This window comes from Eucyclogobius newberryi, unplaced genomic scaffold (assembly GCF_026437365.1).
Source record: "Eucyclogobius newberryi isolate DKJ021-1_F unplaced genomic scaffold, fEucNew1.0.hap1 SCAF_18, whole genome shotgun sequence".
Classification (NCBI taxonomy): Eukaryota; Metazoa; Chordata; class Actinopteri; order Gobiiformes; family Gobiidae; genus Eucyclogobius; species Eucyclogobius newberryi.
Genome location: NW_027315812.1, coordinates 27861084 through 27877822, shown reverse-complemented (window position 1 = coordinate 27877822; position 16739 = coordinate 27861084). Strand labels below are relative to the sequence as shown.

General features: G+C 40.4%; 1 protein-coding gene across 1 annotated transcript in view; it reads left to right on the top strand.

Annotated features, from left to right (window-relative positions):
• ift74 (intraflagellar transport 74) overlaps positions 1–15060 on the top strand; it is a 58937-nt gene extending 43877 nt beyond the window's left edge. The window contains exons 16-19 of the mRNA XM_072451200.1: positions 518–681; positions 3629–3754; positions 14726–14786; positions 14878–15060. Coding sequence (XP_072307301.1) covers positions 518–681; positions 3629–3754; positions 14726–14786; positions 14878–14999 — 473 coding nt within the window. The 3' untranslated portion in view covers positions 15000–15060. The remainder of the gene's footprint in view (positions 1–517; positions 682–3628; positions 3755–14725; positions 14787–14877) is intronic.
• The last annotated feature ends 1679 nt before the right edge of the window (positions 15061–16739 follow it).

Here is a 16739-nt window from a genome sequence, read left to right as displayed (position 1 = left end):
ACTTATTACTCTAAATTAATTGCTCCTGTTTGAGAAAAAATATTAACGGTTGGAGCAATTGTTAGAAAAAGAAAAAGGCTAAAGGTTATCTCCCTCAGACTTGCAAAATTGCAGGGTGTTCAAATACTTACTTTCCTCAATGTATATTTGTAGTATATGATGTTGCCTCAGTATATGACTACAAATTCCATCCAAGCTTCATCTGTGATGGTTTGGCCCGTTACAGCTAGTTACAATAACCAAAATATTTTCATATTGTTTCCAAACAAATCATCACTGATTAATGAGATCAATTGCTTAAATGCATTGGTTTGTTGCAGCGACAACTAAAAGATAACGGTGGGAACTGCATAGACCATAATCTTTGAATGTTGTTTGTGAGATTAATACATTCTTACCAAAATATTTAGTCCTTTCTTTTATCTATCCTGTAAAGTTCCCAGAATACTCCTTGGTCTGGTCACACATTTTTATGTGTGCTCCAAAAATCCTGAGGTTCTGATGTTTTTTCCTGCAGAGTCCAGGCGTCTTCAGCAGGACCTGGAGAAGGTTCAGCAGCTGGAGGAGAAGATTGGTACCGAACTGGAGGTGCAGAGGCAGCAGCTTGTCACCATGGAGACGGAGTTGAGGACGTACAGAGACATAGACGCTCTGAAGAGGAGCGAGGAGAACAAGAAAAAGGTATGCCAACACAGCATGTACTTCTTCTTGTTGTTTTCAATCATATTAGTCATATTTCCGGTAGGCAAGTACATAATGTAGTTCATTATTATTTCATGACATAGATAAAGTGGTTATTTGTACACATTTTAAAGTTGTATTTGTTTTGTCCTATGTTTTTTTGAATTGTTTATTTGTTTGGAAAGGGACATTAATCAACATTAATCAACATCAAACAAAGTAGATGCCCAATACATTTTAATTTGCATCTGTAGGTCCTTTGCCAGATATGAAAATGGCATTCTAAAAGTGAATACATGTAAAAATCACACATCAAAAATGACAAAAATGTACAATACATTTTTGTTTTGTACAATACATTTTTGCAAAGGACTTACAAACAAAAATGTACAATACATGTTTGTATATTTTTTTTTTTTTAATGATTTATGTATACAGGGAAAACCCAATGAAATAAATTATTAAATTAAACTCAGAATATCAAAATAAAATGCCAATAAAACATTCAATAAAACAATGAATAGAATTAACAAATACATAAAAACACACTTACACAAACACACTTACACATACACATACACTATGGGATAAAATCCTAAAAAAGCCAGTGTTTTATTAAAGGCATAAAATAATTTAATTTAAATTGTCTCTGTGATTTGTTCCACTGGCAGGAGCAAAGTTGCTGAATTAAATTTATTGAATTTATATTAAGAGATAAAATAAAGATATTCCTTTATTGTCCCACATGGGGAAATTTCATATATTCATAACGCCTGTAGTTGCGACAATGAAAACAGATGTTTTTTATTTTTATTCTATTTAGGCAAGAGGTTTTTTCTAAGTTGTTTTGCGAGCCTGCCGACGTACAAAAAAAAACGGAGATCCCAAAAAAAAAAATATTTTGGCCAAAACCTCAATAAAAAATAAAAAATAAAAATTATTCTGCACCAGCAACTCCGACACCGAGTTAGATCACTTGTGTCAGAACGTCAGCAGAGTTTTATTGGGTCCATAATATAATAGATCCATGGGTCCATCACCTCTCGAGTATCTCCGAGCCATGAACGGATTCACTTGTGGACCTGGCCAATGTCCGGGCCGCGCCGCTTGCCGGAGCCCCGGCGCGGTTGGGCCTGCACAAGCGTCCACTCTCCCTCAATCATTCAGTTTTATTTGTTTCTTTTGTGTTTCTTGTGTTGTCTGATGTGTGTAACCGTGTGTTTTCCTTATTTGTTTGTGTTTGGGTGGTGTTTTGGGTGTGTTTTGTCTGAATCTTAGTTAAGATGGGAGCTAGGCTAGGCTAGCGCCTTGTTCGTTGTTCTCGGCCTCTTGTCAGAGATTTCCATTGTCTCCAGAGGAGGCCTCGCTTGACCTTTTATCACCCAGTCTCTTGGTCTCCTCTCTTCCCGATTCTTTTGGTTCCTGTGGTGGCTGTTCTTAAATGATGACTAAACTCAGATCGTTTTCTGTATTTAACAAAGTTCAATAATCCAGGCAGTTTGTAATTGAATATGAGCTCAATTTCCATCATCCAAATACTGTTTTGCTCCTTGTGATCCGTAGAATACATATACGGATCAAAACTGTGGCTTGTAGCTGCCCGTGCGCATCTCAAACTCGCTATGGAGATAGAGAGGCGACAGTTGAGTCCTAAAGTTTGCTTTGAATCGATGTCCTACACATTATGTGCATAATGGGAGCAACGGGACTGGGGCTGGGGGAACGCCGAAAGGCTCAGCTTCACAACATTCACTACACACACGACGAGTTACAACACGTCACATTGAGGGACAAGGGGATATGCAGCATGCGCAGTGCACAACATCCGTGGACTAGCCCTCAACTCACCCGACTCCTGATTAGCCATGAAGCTCATAACAACAGTAATGCTTTATAAGATGTAATATAGTCAGATGCCTAAAATACATAGATCACGCAACTGTCATCAGGGTCTCTTCAATTCAACAGAAATGTCCTACCATGTGACAACCACATGATCTCACATATTCCTCATTGGTGGATCCAACTCTTGATGCTGTTTGGGTGCCTGCATTTTGCTGAGGAACATTTCATCTTCTGCTTTTGTTTAATAAATAAATAACTACCGGAAAACTGCCATGTCGCAGTTGTCTCCTCTTGAATTCCTCATTGACATGCTGACAGATTTCATATGGTATGTCTTGAGGAAGAAATACTTTTATCAGGGCTTGTAACTTAGCTGCTTCTTGTCTTTTCTTGCCCAGGTGTTGTGCTCTCTCTTTAGTGATAAGGGTGATCGCAACTCCAGTCCTGCATACAAGTTCCAGGAGCATGGTCTCAAGAAAGCCCTCAGTGACGAACCCACCTGGACTCCCACGAGTCTTAGATGTTTTCTGCAGGATCTTGACTCCAAATCCAGAATCTCTCTATTCATAGCCTCATTCTCCGCTCACAATTTTACCACCTCAGCACTCAGCTCTCGTATTGTCTGAAACACGTTGTTCGGTCGCAATGACGGGCCTGCCTCTCCTCCTGCATTCAAGCCTGCCATATCAGCTTCTATTTTGCCTCAGTCCTCAGTGACACCATGTCATGCCCCATTTCACAAGACGTGGGCCAGCTGTTGTAAAGTCATGTCCTCTCCTCCATCTGCCCCGTGGGGACGCAACAAGTCTGCATCGCTCTGCTCTGTGGGGGCAGCTTCAATTAGCCACGTTAGTATCAGTAGCTTGTGAGAGAGGTTACAGTCCATCAGTTTTGATTGTTTAGCTCCTGAAGCTTTACCTACCTTTTTTCTTCATCTCTTCTATACCTGGAAGTCCAGTAGAGGAATATTTTCAAACCAAAAAGTTTGCTGTGACTCAAAAAAAGTAAAAAAAAAACACTGTAATCCCATTTATAAATTATGCTGAGTAATGGGGGTAGTAGTAGTAATGTAAACCTCATGTGCTTGTCTTTGGTGTTGTAGAAGCTGGAGGAGCAGCGCGTCTCTCTGAGCCAGAGGCAAGAGTCCTTCAAGCACCTGCTGGACCACATCAACAGCAAATATGAAGCTCTGAAGGCCAAACTGGAGGAAAATGAGACCCATGCTCAGGTTTGGACACATCACTTATTATTACAATAGTTACACCAACATGGACATTACTTAATACTTAAAGTGCTTATGACAAGTTTTTGTCTGGTATTCACGTTTGTCTGATTTTTGGCCAAGCCTATTGAAATAGCTCAGTTTTTTATTATAAAGCCACAGCCTGGAACTGGCTGAAACTATTGAAATTGCTCTTTTTTTCTTATAATTATCAGGCCCAAGCCAGGAACTGGCCGGGACTATTGTTTTTGCTTGGTTTCTTATTATTAGGGTCAGAGCACGACATGCCTCATATCTTACAGGAAGTCGACCATAGCCAGAGAATTAAAAAGTCACATGTCTGTTGACATCTCTTCCAACAAACACTTGTCGCAACATGCAAAACACATGTGTGATGAAAGATTATCCATTCAATTTTAAATAGAACATTGGGCGTGGCCATGGTGAATTTTCAACAAAATCGCATTTTTTGGAAAAATCTAAACATTTCTAACTTTGACATACATTGTCATATTTGAACGGACCCAATAGAGCGCACATGCAGAATTGTAAGCTAGGCGTTATTATATGCTATATGTTATAAAGCCTTAACGTGGGTGAAATGTCTTGAAAATTGGCACAAAATTAGAACTCGGCTCAAATTTATGTTACATAAAGTTGCCAAGAATCTACATTTCTAACCGGCTCAGTGGCGCCCTCTTGAAAATCAAAATACATTACGCCAATGGGGGTGGGGAAGCCTATTTTTTCATTGTAGACAAATGTTTTTGTGCGTAAATCATGTGGCAGCGTGCTCTTACTCCCGTGAAGAGCTCTTAAATATCAGAACAACCGGATCTAGTCCCCTCTTTTAGCCTCTTTTCGTGTCTACAGATGTGGAAAGCGTTGCTGTGGGCTTTTCAGATCACAGCACGTACAGACAGAGGCTGAAGCTCTCCAAACCTATAGTGAGGACTTCTAAGAAGTGGACCAGCGAGGCAGTGGAGCATGTGTTAGCACAGTACAGACTGGCCTTCAGAGCTGCCACCAAAAGTTTGGATGAGTACACAGACTCTGTGACGTCATACATTAAATTCTGTGAGGACAGCATTATACCAACACGCACCAAAGTCAACCCTGGTTCACACCAAAACTGAGGCAGTTACATAGTCAAGAATATATTTAACATGGAGGTGTCGAGAGCTGGATCATTGTACAATATGTGTCTGGAGCAGCAGTTCTCTGAAAACAACCTGTGTGGAAAGGGCTCCAGATTCTCACCAACAACAAGGCCATGCTACAGACGACTCCTGGCCGAAGAACTCGTGCCATGTCCCGGCCTGCTTCAAGTCCTCCATCATCGCCCCTGTCCCCAAGAAGCCCCGGATCACTGGACTTAATGACTACAGGCCAGTGGCGCTGACGTCTGTCATCTTGAAGTAATTTGAGCTCTTGGTCTTGCCCCACCTCAAGTCCTTCACCTCCTCCCTGCTGGACCCCATGCAGTTCGCCAACAGCTCTGCTCAAAGCCAACAGCTCTGTAGATGACGCCATCAACCTGGCCCTCCACTTCATCCTGCAGCATCTGGAATCTGAATTCAACACCATCATCCCTGCTCTGCTCCAGGACAAGCTCTCCCAGCCTAATGTGCCTGACACCACCTGCAGGTGGATCACTGACTTTCTGGCAGATCGGAGGCAGGGTGTGCGGCTGGGGAAGAATGTCTCAGACACTTGGACAATCAGCACATGATTTCCAGAATGCTCTTTGCTTTCTCCTCTGCTCTTCTCCCTGTACACAAACTGATGCACTTCCAGCCACTGCTCCGTAAAACGTTTGCGGATGACACCACCCTCCCGAGTTCTTCTCGGATGAGGATTAGCCTGTCTACAGGAGGGAGGTCGACCGGCTGGTGTCCTGGTGCAGTGGTAACAACCTGGAGCTTAACGCCCAGAAGACAGTGGAAACTTCTAGGGTTTTTATTCAGTGATCACCAATCTCATGACACATGTGGGATCAAAAGTTGTTAAAAGATTTTGCTTAGGTCTCAGGGTGTGGTCATAACGAGCTGTTCACAAAGCAGCAATTTTGAAAAGACAAAAATCCTTGTAAGTTAAGCAAACATCGTCTGCTATAGAAGGACCCAAGAGAAGTTTGTGAATTCCAAACATGAAAAGCCAGGGTTGGTGGGCAGCAGTGAAATACATTTATGTTAACTATGAGAGCAGTCCAAACGTATGTGAGCAGTCCAAACGTGCCATATGCACTCAAAAGGAGACAGTTTCATGCTAAATCAATGTTTGTACCAAATATATTAACTTTACTAGATTGTATTAAAACTATACTTTGATATAAGGGAATACCAAGTATATTGATTTGCTAGATTGTATTAAACTGAATACACAAGTTGTGCTGAAACTGAAGGGTCCTCACACAGACCACATTCCTAGATAAGGGGAAGCTGCAGACGAGCTCAAGGTCAACTGTGTGTGAAACCACTGCGAGTGGAAAAATACAGAGGATATTGAAATTAATTAATTAATAATTAAAATTTTGAGTGCAAGGGTTTTCTGGGGGCGTCCGGACCGCCCGTGTAAGTCGCCGTCACATTCGATAGGGACAGATTTGGTATGTGCTCTGTTGATCTGTATTAGAATTGTACTGGCAGGATTAAACATTTGATTCATTGTTACTATTCTGATTCTTGCCCTTTCTTTCATAAACGAGCACGCCGACAAACTACAACATAAAAGTAGATTATAATTTTTTTTAAAAATTCAATGTAAGCCACAATATTGATCTAAAACAGGACCATTGACTTCCTGTTCAAAACTGCAGAACTGCTAATCCTCCATAGGAATATTTCACTGTAAGAAGCAGCAGATTGTCATTTACATGTTTTTATTTTTATCTATAAGTGGCTATGTGACATTTTCGGTGTCACTCTTGAGTACTTCTCGACTTTTCATTCATTTTCTACCACTTGTTCCCGTTAGGGGTCGCGGGTGACTGGAGCCTACCCCAGTGACCCTGGACAGGGGCCAGCTCATCGCAGGGTTAACACAGAGACATAGAGACACAGACAAACATTCACTCTCACATTCATTCACTAGAGCCAATTTAGAGTTGCCAATTTTTGCCTAACACATGCCTGTCTTTAGACGGTGGGAGGAAGCTGGAGAACCTGAAGAGAACCCACGGTAACATGGGGAGGACACACAGACTCCACCCAGAGAGATCAGATCATGTGATGTTGGTTTGGCCCGGGAATCGAACTCACAACATCCTTCTTGGGAGCGCTTACCGCGCTGTCACAATGCACCCCGGAGCGTTCAGACCACGGCGTCCAATTTGCGCGCAATGCAGGAGTTGGACGCCTGTACATTTGAAGGGAGACGCCTCAGTCCGCGGCCCTTCGGGGAGAGCCAGGTGCGCGGCCGTCTGGATCCACGGCCGCCGCGGCCGTCTGGATCCACGGCCGCAGCGCCGTACGTCCTCCCCGGAGGAGGAGCTCGCAGCACGCACCTGGCTCTCCCCGGAGGACCGCGGCGCTGACACGCACTTCCCAGACAAGTTATTCATCTAACTATACCACACACGGGTCTATTGAACTTCCTGGTATATTTATTACAACCAGTGATATGCATAAAGTGTCTCCCGTGAACAACAACAGCCATCACGCACATGGCGTCAGTCAGACAGCCACATACAGCGACTACGAAAACCACAGACAACTGAAAATATCTTGCAACTTACTTTTTCGCATATCCAAGTCTATACTTCGCAAGGTTTTGGAAACTGTCTTCTGTGAAATTCGGTAGCACTGGATCAGACTTGCCACACATCGCCGCTGGGATTCCAAAATCCTTAGTCCTTAGTTAGACACAAATCGTGTCCAAAAACGTCCTCTACTCTTCCGTTTTGGCCACTCAAAGAGCCCGTTTCCCTCTTAAGAACAGTGCAGTGCTTCACATCTCCGTGCTATTGCAAGATTCGTTGTGTAAAACGTAAAATGCCGCTCTGTTTAGCACATGGCCTAGTGGAACAATTAATAATATTTATTTAATAGAAGGGCTGAATGTTAACATTGTTGTTAAAATTACCATTAACTGAGGGGACCTTAATTTGTGGCGGCGACTGGAATCTTCGCATTCAGCCTACATTAGACGTGTCGAACTCTAGAGGCACTGGAGGAACAATAAATAAGGATCCGTATCTTATTGAAGAATATAGGATTGATTGACATAGGAAATGAACCTTAGGGCACGCCAGTATACCAATTTTTCTATTCCACATACAATCTCTTCCAGAATAGACACCTTTTTTATATTTAATAAAGACAGATCTAAAATCACTGAGGCAGATACAGACACAATAGACCTAAGTGATCTTGCTCCTTTATACCTTTCTGTAGATTTGGAGGAAAGACGAAAAAACACACTATGGAGGTTCAATGCCAGCATGCTTATTGACCCTTTGTTTAAGGAAAAAAATGTCCAACAACATTATGACTTATCTGGAGGAAAATGATACTGGGCAAATTTATCCGCTCATCCTTTGGGATGCTTCCAAAGCAGCCTTGAGAGGACAAATCATAGCCATAGCCTCCGAAAAAAACAAAACATTAGAAAAGTGAGAAAAATTTGCAGAAACCATGCCTCAAATGCTACAAGAAATTAAAAAGATAAGGAGAAATTAATGATCTGACTTCACAGGAAATAATTAAGAAAATGCTCTTTACCAAACAAAGATATTATGAGAGTGGATACAAATTTTCTAAATAAGATAAGCCTATATTTGTCCCACAATGGGGAAATTCCAGTGTTGCAACACAAAGTAGGTACAGAAGTAAATAATACAAAGAACAGATAACTTATAAACAAACTTTTAATACTCTAAATAACTCTTAATAAAAAGCTCTCATAAAAAACTCTTATAAAAAAAAAAATCTCTTATATTCTTAATGAAAAGTAAAAAAATAAAATAAAAATAATAACAATAGTAACACTCTTACTTACAGCTGTTATATGGACAGAGAATATTGCACCAATATGATTGACATTATGTCACAGTATTGCACATGAATATGACAGTATTGCATATGTGACCGACCATATCAAAACCAGGCACAAGTCTCCCTTGAGACAGTTTGAGTTATTCACAGATTCTGAAAGTGTAGTTTCAAAGCTATCCAATGATGTCTCACTCATGTAGATCTGATAATATTTTAATAAGTTGTGGTCATTTGAATGTAAACCCCTCTGAAAGTTCTTTACTGAGAAAAGTGCCCTCAAAGATTCTCACCTGAGTCACAGGGGGGCACATTTGCATCTCACCTCGACCCTACAGGTGTCACTGAAGACTCAAGAATTGTTGTGTTGTTAATATTGATGTAGTGTTATTTTCATTAGGACTTGAACTGGGCTTGAATCAGAATTAGAAGGTACTTTATTAAAATTGAAATGCTTTTATTACAAAAGGCCCTGAATAGCATGCATTAATACACATGCAGTTTTAAGTCAGTAGACTTTGGAGGCAACACAGGAGGGAGGGAGGGGCTGTGCATAAGGGCTAACATAGCAAGCAAGATGAAGATTAGGGATGTTATCCAGTTTGATGAAATCGCTTTCATCATCCGTGCACTCATCTTCTCACCAGCGCCGGACGTTATTTCGTTAATTAACGTATATAAATTACTATCTTACTATCATACGAGACAGGCAAAATGATGTAGTCTTAAACACACAAGACCAAATTAAATCAGCGTTTGAATCTCATAAAAAGCTTTTTTTTTTTTCAAAAAATTCCAGACGATAAAGAAAATGATATAAATTATTTTCTGGACACCCTCAATTTGCCTGATATGTCAGAAGAACAAATACAAAATTAGGAGCTGAAATAACAGTTTTGGAAATACAAGGCACAATCAAAAGATTCAAGAAAAATACATCTCAGAGGAGCAATGGGTTCACCTCAAAGTGGCACAAAGCTTTAAGAGACATACTTAGTCCTTTCCTTTCTGTAACTTTTAACAGACCCCTCCTAGTTGGAAGGAAGCCATCATATAGTCTCATTTCTATTCTGAATGTGGACTAGCGTATATACACCTCAATTATGTCCAAAAGAATGGAATAAATACTCTAAAACTTAATTCACAATGATAAAACAGGATTCATTAACAAACGACAAACACAAGACAACATAAAACGATCCTTACACATTATTCTGTGACGAGCTGGCCATATTTATTTAAAGTGCTAAACAAATTTCAAAAATCTATTATTTGATTATAAAAAAAATCAATCAATGGTCATCTGACGTGTCCACTGACTCTGGAAACGGGGAGTCAGGCAAGGTTGTGCCTGGTCCCCCTCTTGTTTGCTTTGTATTTGGAACCATTGGCCCAATTTATTAGAAAATCAAAAAATATTTACGGTGTTACAATTTATGGGACGGAAATTGCCTGCTATGCAGATGACACTCTATTATATTTGATCAAACCAGAAATTTCCATACCTAATGTGATGCATTTTCTTCAGAAAATTGATCCAATGTCTGGATACAAAAATAATGTACAAAAAACGTAAATGATCTCATTTGGGCATCCCCCTCTGACCTTATCAAAGGAAAAAGGACGCTGGGGTTGACCTTGTTTGAAAAAATACTGTATTTAAATTCAGATCAGAGCATTGCTATAGTGGTGTGACCCAGAATATGAAGCTCAATGGAAAATTATTGAGATTAATGTTGTGCCGGGAATTCCTGTGCAGGCCTTACTGGCAGATGACAAACGGACAGAGTCATTTGGGGGAGATGGAGAATCCATGGGTTCTTACAACATGGAAGGAGCTAATCAAAACACACGAACAGGAGAATGTTAAAAAATGTTTTCAAAATTGTTTTCAAAAAACAGCACAGCCTCAAGATTTAAAGTCTGGACAACAAAAGATGTAAAGGTCTTTTGCCAGATTGTAAAGGAGAATCATCTGAAGAGCTTTGATGTGTTGAAAGAATAATTTGGCTTTGGACAAACAGGACTTTTATAGGGATTTACAAATAAGGAGTTATTACAACCAAGAAATTAAAAATGTCATAGCCTTTTGACTGAAACATTCATTAAAGTTCATAAATCTGAACTTTCAAGGATATCTAAATTGTACAATTGTATTAACAAGGCAAGGCAAGGCAAGTTTATTTGTAGAGCACATTTCATACACAGGGCAGTTTTCAAAGTGCTTCACAGCAGGAAAAATGCATTAAAATCACAAAGAAATTACAGAAACAGAAATACAATAAAATTAACTAAATAAAAAATAACCTAGCCACAAAGGGTAACGTGTTTTCGGAGTCCAACTCCTTTTTAAATTGTTTTTAAATCAGTCCAACTGATTGTACATACTTTTACACGTCCAACGTGTTTCGGAGTCCAACTCCCTTTTAAATCAGTCCAACTGATTGTCTAAGCTAATGAAATCACAAACATAAAAGAGAAGAGGGCAAAGAAAAATCCTTTCAGTCATATGCGCAGCTAAACAAAACTGTTTTTAGCTTAGATTTGAACATTGTCAGAGTAGAAGCCTGTCTCACATCCTCAGGAAGAATGTTCCAGATTTTAGCTGCATAAAACTGAAATGCAGATTCCCCATGTTTAGTCCTGACTCTGGGCACCAGCAGGAGGCCGGTCCCTGAGGTCCTCAGAGTCCGAGATGGTTCATATGGCACTGACATATCCAAGATGTACTTTGGTGCTAGGCCATGGAGAGACTTGTACACAAGCAGAGCTGCTTTAAAGTCTATTCTCTGAGCCACAGGGGGCAATGCAGAGACCTGAGAACAGGACTAATGTGATCGTACTTCCTGGTTCTAGTTAGGACCCGAGCAGCAGCGTTCTGGATGTACTGCAGCTGTTTTACAGCTCGTTTGGAGAGGCCAGTGAGCAGGCCGTTACAGTAGTCTAATCTACTGGAGACAAATGCATGGATAAGTCTCTCTAAATCTGGTTTTGACACTATATTTTTGATTTTGGCAATGTTTTTTTAGATGGTAAAAAGCTGCTGATGTTATTGATTTGATGTGGCTGTTAAAGTTCAAGTCTGAGTCCATTATTACCCCCAGATTTCTAACTTGATTTGTAGGTTTTAGAGCGAGACTCTTTGTTTCTGTGGGCCAAAAACGATTATTTCAGTCTTGTCTGAGTTCAGCTGGAGAAAGTTGTTTTGCATCCACACACTGATCTGTTGGATCCAGTGACAGCGTGAATCCACTGGTCCATAGTCACCTGCCGACAGTGAAACATAGATCTGAGTGTCGTCTGCATAATTGTGATAGGACACATTTTCACTGCGTATCAACTGACCTAACGGCAGCATGTAGAGGTTGAACAGAAGGGGACCCAGGACTGACCCTTGGGGCACTCCACAGGTCAGGGTCATGTGTTCTGAGACACAGCTACCAATTTCAACAAAGTACTTCCTGTCTTCCAGATAGGACCTTAACCAGTTTAGGGCTGAGCAGCCCCTCTACTGATTACATTAAGGGTAAATGGTAAAGAGAGGGTTCATTTGTTCTCGCTGATGAAGAGCGGGAAAGTATGTAACATTGGAGAAACACGGTATCACATGTTTGGAGGGACTTCTGTTGGAAAAGTGTGTCTCGTTTCTTTATAGCCCCATGTCAAAGTGCCCATTACTCACTCACAGGGAAATGCAGACTGTTGAAGAGGATGTGGCAGCCAGGAGGCAAATCAGGCTGAGCAAAATAATAAGTATGTTTGCCGTAACCCGACCGACCCGGTATGAAACTAGCCGACTGAAAAAGAAAAAAAAACATTTTGTTGAAAAAACGTCAAAACCTTTTATTTTTCAATTATTTCGCCGACTCACCGACTGGTCTTTCCCAAACCGTCTTGTCAAATATTTTTTCGCGCTGAAAAGCCTATCTTACATCCCAAAGGACTGTTTACTTATTGCACAACACATATGCGTCTTCATATACGGTCCTCCACATGCTTCTGTAACCAAACAGAACGCGCATTACGGATATTATGTTACCTTTCCCCTGCCGGCGCCACTGAAGTGTCCATAGTACATGTCACTCTCTATCACGGTGTGACTTCATTTACTTGTCATCACAACGAACATGGCGGGAACATGGCGGCGCCCGTGTCCCCCACATGTTCCCCCCGCTCGCCTTCGCTAAAGGTCGATTGAAATATCTTAAAATCGGGAGATTTAGTCTCCTGATCGAGACGTTTTCCGTCATTGACTGTTGAAGCCTGACCCCTGGCGGTCACTCCGAGTCAAAAAATGGCAAAACTTTGATCTTTTTTTTTTGCCTTCAAAGTAAAAAAAATAAGAATTTGCCTACCGACCGACCCACACAATTTATTTGGGGTAGCCTCACTATCATGTGTTTTGGGATTGTCCTGCTCACAAGTACTGGACTATAATCAACAATGCCTTAGAGACTGGACTAGAACTGGACTAATATCATAATGGACATTTGTTAGATGGAAAAAATTACATTTGGACTTAACCTGAAAATGTTTTTTCTCGACTCCATCGTATAAAAATTATCCTAGGCAGCTCACCTACAAAGGAAAAGTTTAGGCTACTTGTATAAATATATACTTATATATATTTAGAATAATTCATTTATGTTTGTCAAACCTATTTTTATAAAGTGTAAAAATCAGTCATTTGAAACCCATCGGGATGAGTCAAAATGGAAACAAGTATTATTAAATGTTAAGAAAATTACATGTTCTAATATATCTTATGAAACCCAATATAAAATCATTTAGAGACGTCACGTGTCACTAGCTATTCACAGTAAATACAATTCTACAAGCTCTCCACTGTGTCAAAAATGTAAAGCTAGTTTGGGCACATATAATCAACCAAAAAGGTTTTGGCCCCAAGTTCAACATTTCTGGCAATGTGTCCGAGCAGAGCTCAAACGACTCTTACTCATAAATATCCCAGCAGATCCTTTATGCTTTGTCTTAGGACTAGATACACATTCCGAGCAGAAAAATAAATATATCCTGAGAATCCTATTATTTGCAGCTCGCTTAACTATCTTACAAAGACGGTTGGATGGGTGAGCAAGTTTTTAACTTTCTCATGCATCTTTAACTAAAGGGATCATCTCAAAATGGGTTGAAGCTGAAAAGACTTAATATTTTTCCGTCTGGCGGGGGGGGGTTTAACCTACATTTTGTCTTTTTGTTGCTTTGAAGCTTCAATACATCGTTGTGGCAATAATTGTTTTGAAATGCTAAAAAACTCTGTGCGGGCGCGGTGCGGGGGAGCACGGCGCGCCATGGCCCGTGCTCGTGTGGGGGATCACGGGAGCGGGGTTGGAAACGCTTTTTTGCGGCAAGACGCGGCGCAGCAAATGATCAAGAGATTTGGCTCTAGTAACGTGCCTACACACTGCCCGGAAGATGGACCAACACAAACCCTGCATGAGGTTTCGGCCAATCACAGAAGACGTGAGATTCTCACTGAGACGAAAGCGCGTGTCCTGCTTCTGTCATTCTGACAGCACGTCTAAGGTCTAAACGCAGGCAATTGACGATTACAGGTTTTCACAAGAAACATGAGTTTCTCACTCTCATCCTCTTGAGACTATCTCAATGTAGTCATCTCACAATTTTGGTTGAATGGGATGGTCCGTAGGGCCCGTGGACCATGTGGATTGAGTAAACAAACATACGCGACAGGTGACATTATTTGGAGAGTTCATAACTTCTACTGATAAACATACCAAAGGATGTACAGGGCCTAGAGGTGAGCAGGGTCTATCAAGCTAATATCGTTTTATCAACGTGTAAAAATTTATGTGAAGCCAGATATTTATTTTTTTTAGTCTTTTGGGGGGGAGGGGGTCCAGGGAGAGACGAAAAAAATTACGTCTTTTAAGCTTCAACCTATTTTGAGAAGAAGTTTTGTTGACCTCTGATTCTTACAATCTTTCTTCCTCTGTTTGTTCAGCTGACAAACCTGGAGAAGAAATGGCAGCACTTGGAGCAGAACAACTTTGTGATGAAAGAGTGTATCCTTCCTCAATGTAAATGTATTTTTCATGTACTGACCATCCTTTTAAAAGTGTAATGACTCCCCCTCCTTAACCCTTTATGCTCCAGTCATCGCCTCTAAGTCTCAGGAGAGTGATTTTGCCCCCGTGGCCCAGCATGTCGGCCAGAAAGTGGCAGAGTACAACAAGATGCTCATCGACTCACTGCAAAGCAACAGAACTTTGATATGAACTGCTACAGAAGTGCTTTTGTATCTATGTATTTGGTTTGTAAAAATATGTATCAATAAAAAAGCTATGGCAATTAATATATACATTGCAGACTTTATTCTGTTGTTAAAGCTTAGTTGAGGTGTTTTTGACGAAAACATTTTTTTTACATTTTTATACATTTTTACTTTTTTTTTTGCTCCAAAAATGTAATAAAAACAATAATAAAATGAGCATTTCAAATAGCAGTTTTTTTTTTCTTGTGTCAACCATTGGTTATATATTTTTTGAGTAAATTTTGTGTAGACGTCTTAAAAACAATACAATTAGTACTGTCTACTTACAAGACATTCAAATGTGTATGAATTAATTATGCAGTTCATCATTCAATATAGCAACATCCAAATGTTTGAATAATCTCTGTGTAATCTCATCAAATGATCTGACATTTCATATCCATAAATATATAAATACACTTTGTACTGTAGGGCACACACACGCTGAATGGCCAACCATAGCTGTATCTCCCTCGTTGCTTTCACTTCTGACGTCGGCATTCCAAGTGGGCCGGTTTGAAGCAGAGCTGAAAGTCCGAAAACGGGTAGAACTGGTTCCAACACTGCAAGTCGCCGTTTCAATGGCCTTACTAGACTTTGCTGTTTAATGTGGCCTGTTCATTAATTGATTTTGCTGTCACTAGAGCTAACCACGTATATCCTCGATGTTCGATTACACTAATTACATACGGATCCTGTGGCTCATATTTGTAAGTCAGGATCCCAAGAAAGTGCACGTGCACGTGCATGCGCATCATCTGAGCTATAACGCAGCAGAGCGCCTGGAGTTTGATCTGAAGTGTGGTTAAAGTGGATCCTTTTATTATCCTTTAGGCTACATAATTAAAATGAATTAAATATCAAACCGTCATCACTGTAGCCTGTTTATGTCCAACTCTTTGTAACTCTGTTTGTTAAATGTTCGAAATAAAACATAAGGAGCAAAACATTGTGTTATTTTCCTAATGGGTCTCCAAAGGCCATAGAGCAGCATATCAGTGACCACAATGCAGGTGTGTTTGGGAAAATGTGTGCGTCAAATATTGTGGGCAAATCCTTGTATGTGCGCAAAGCAGGAGATCAAAAACATAATGTGAGAAGATGTAAACTCTTAATAAACCGCGTGCAGCAGAACATCTGAGTGTCTGATCTGAAATGTGTTACCATTTGTTTTATTTGACATGGACATTGCACAGTAAATTGCACAGACAAGATATAGCTAGGCAAATTTTAATCTTCAGTCCCTGGGGAGAGGCAAAGTGACAGCAGGTTAACAGTGTGCAGGTAATCCATAAGATAGCCTAAATGGTCTCATATCATCATTGACATAGACATATTATAATGTCCACTCTGTTGAATGTATAGGCCTATAAAGCTATAAGTAGCGACTATCAAAATAATGCTTCTCACTGCTGCTTGTTGCAGCTTGTGTCACAGCACCGGGCCCTTGGTCTAACATACACGTATAGGGCACAATAGCATTGTTTATATTGCTATACAGATAAATGATATGCAGATACATCCAATGGTGACGCGCACTGAGGGACTGAGGGCATCCCTCCTCAGTGCGCACTAAGGGATCGTCTCAAAATAGGTTGAAGCTGAAAAAGACTAAATATTGTTCGTCTGTATGTACCTACATTTCGTTTTTTTGTTGCTTTGAAGCTTCAATACATCGTTGTGGCAGTAATTGTTTTGAAATGCT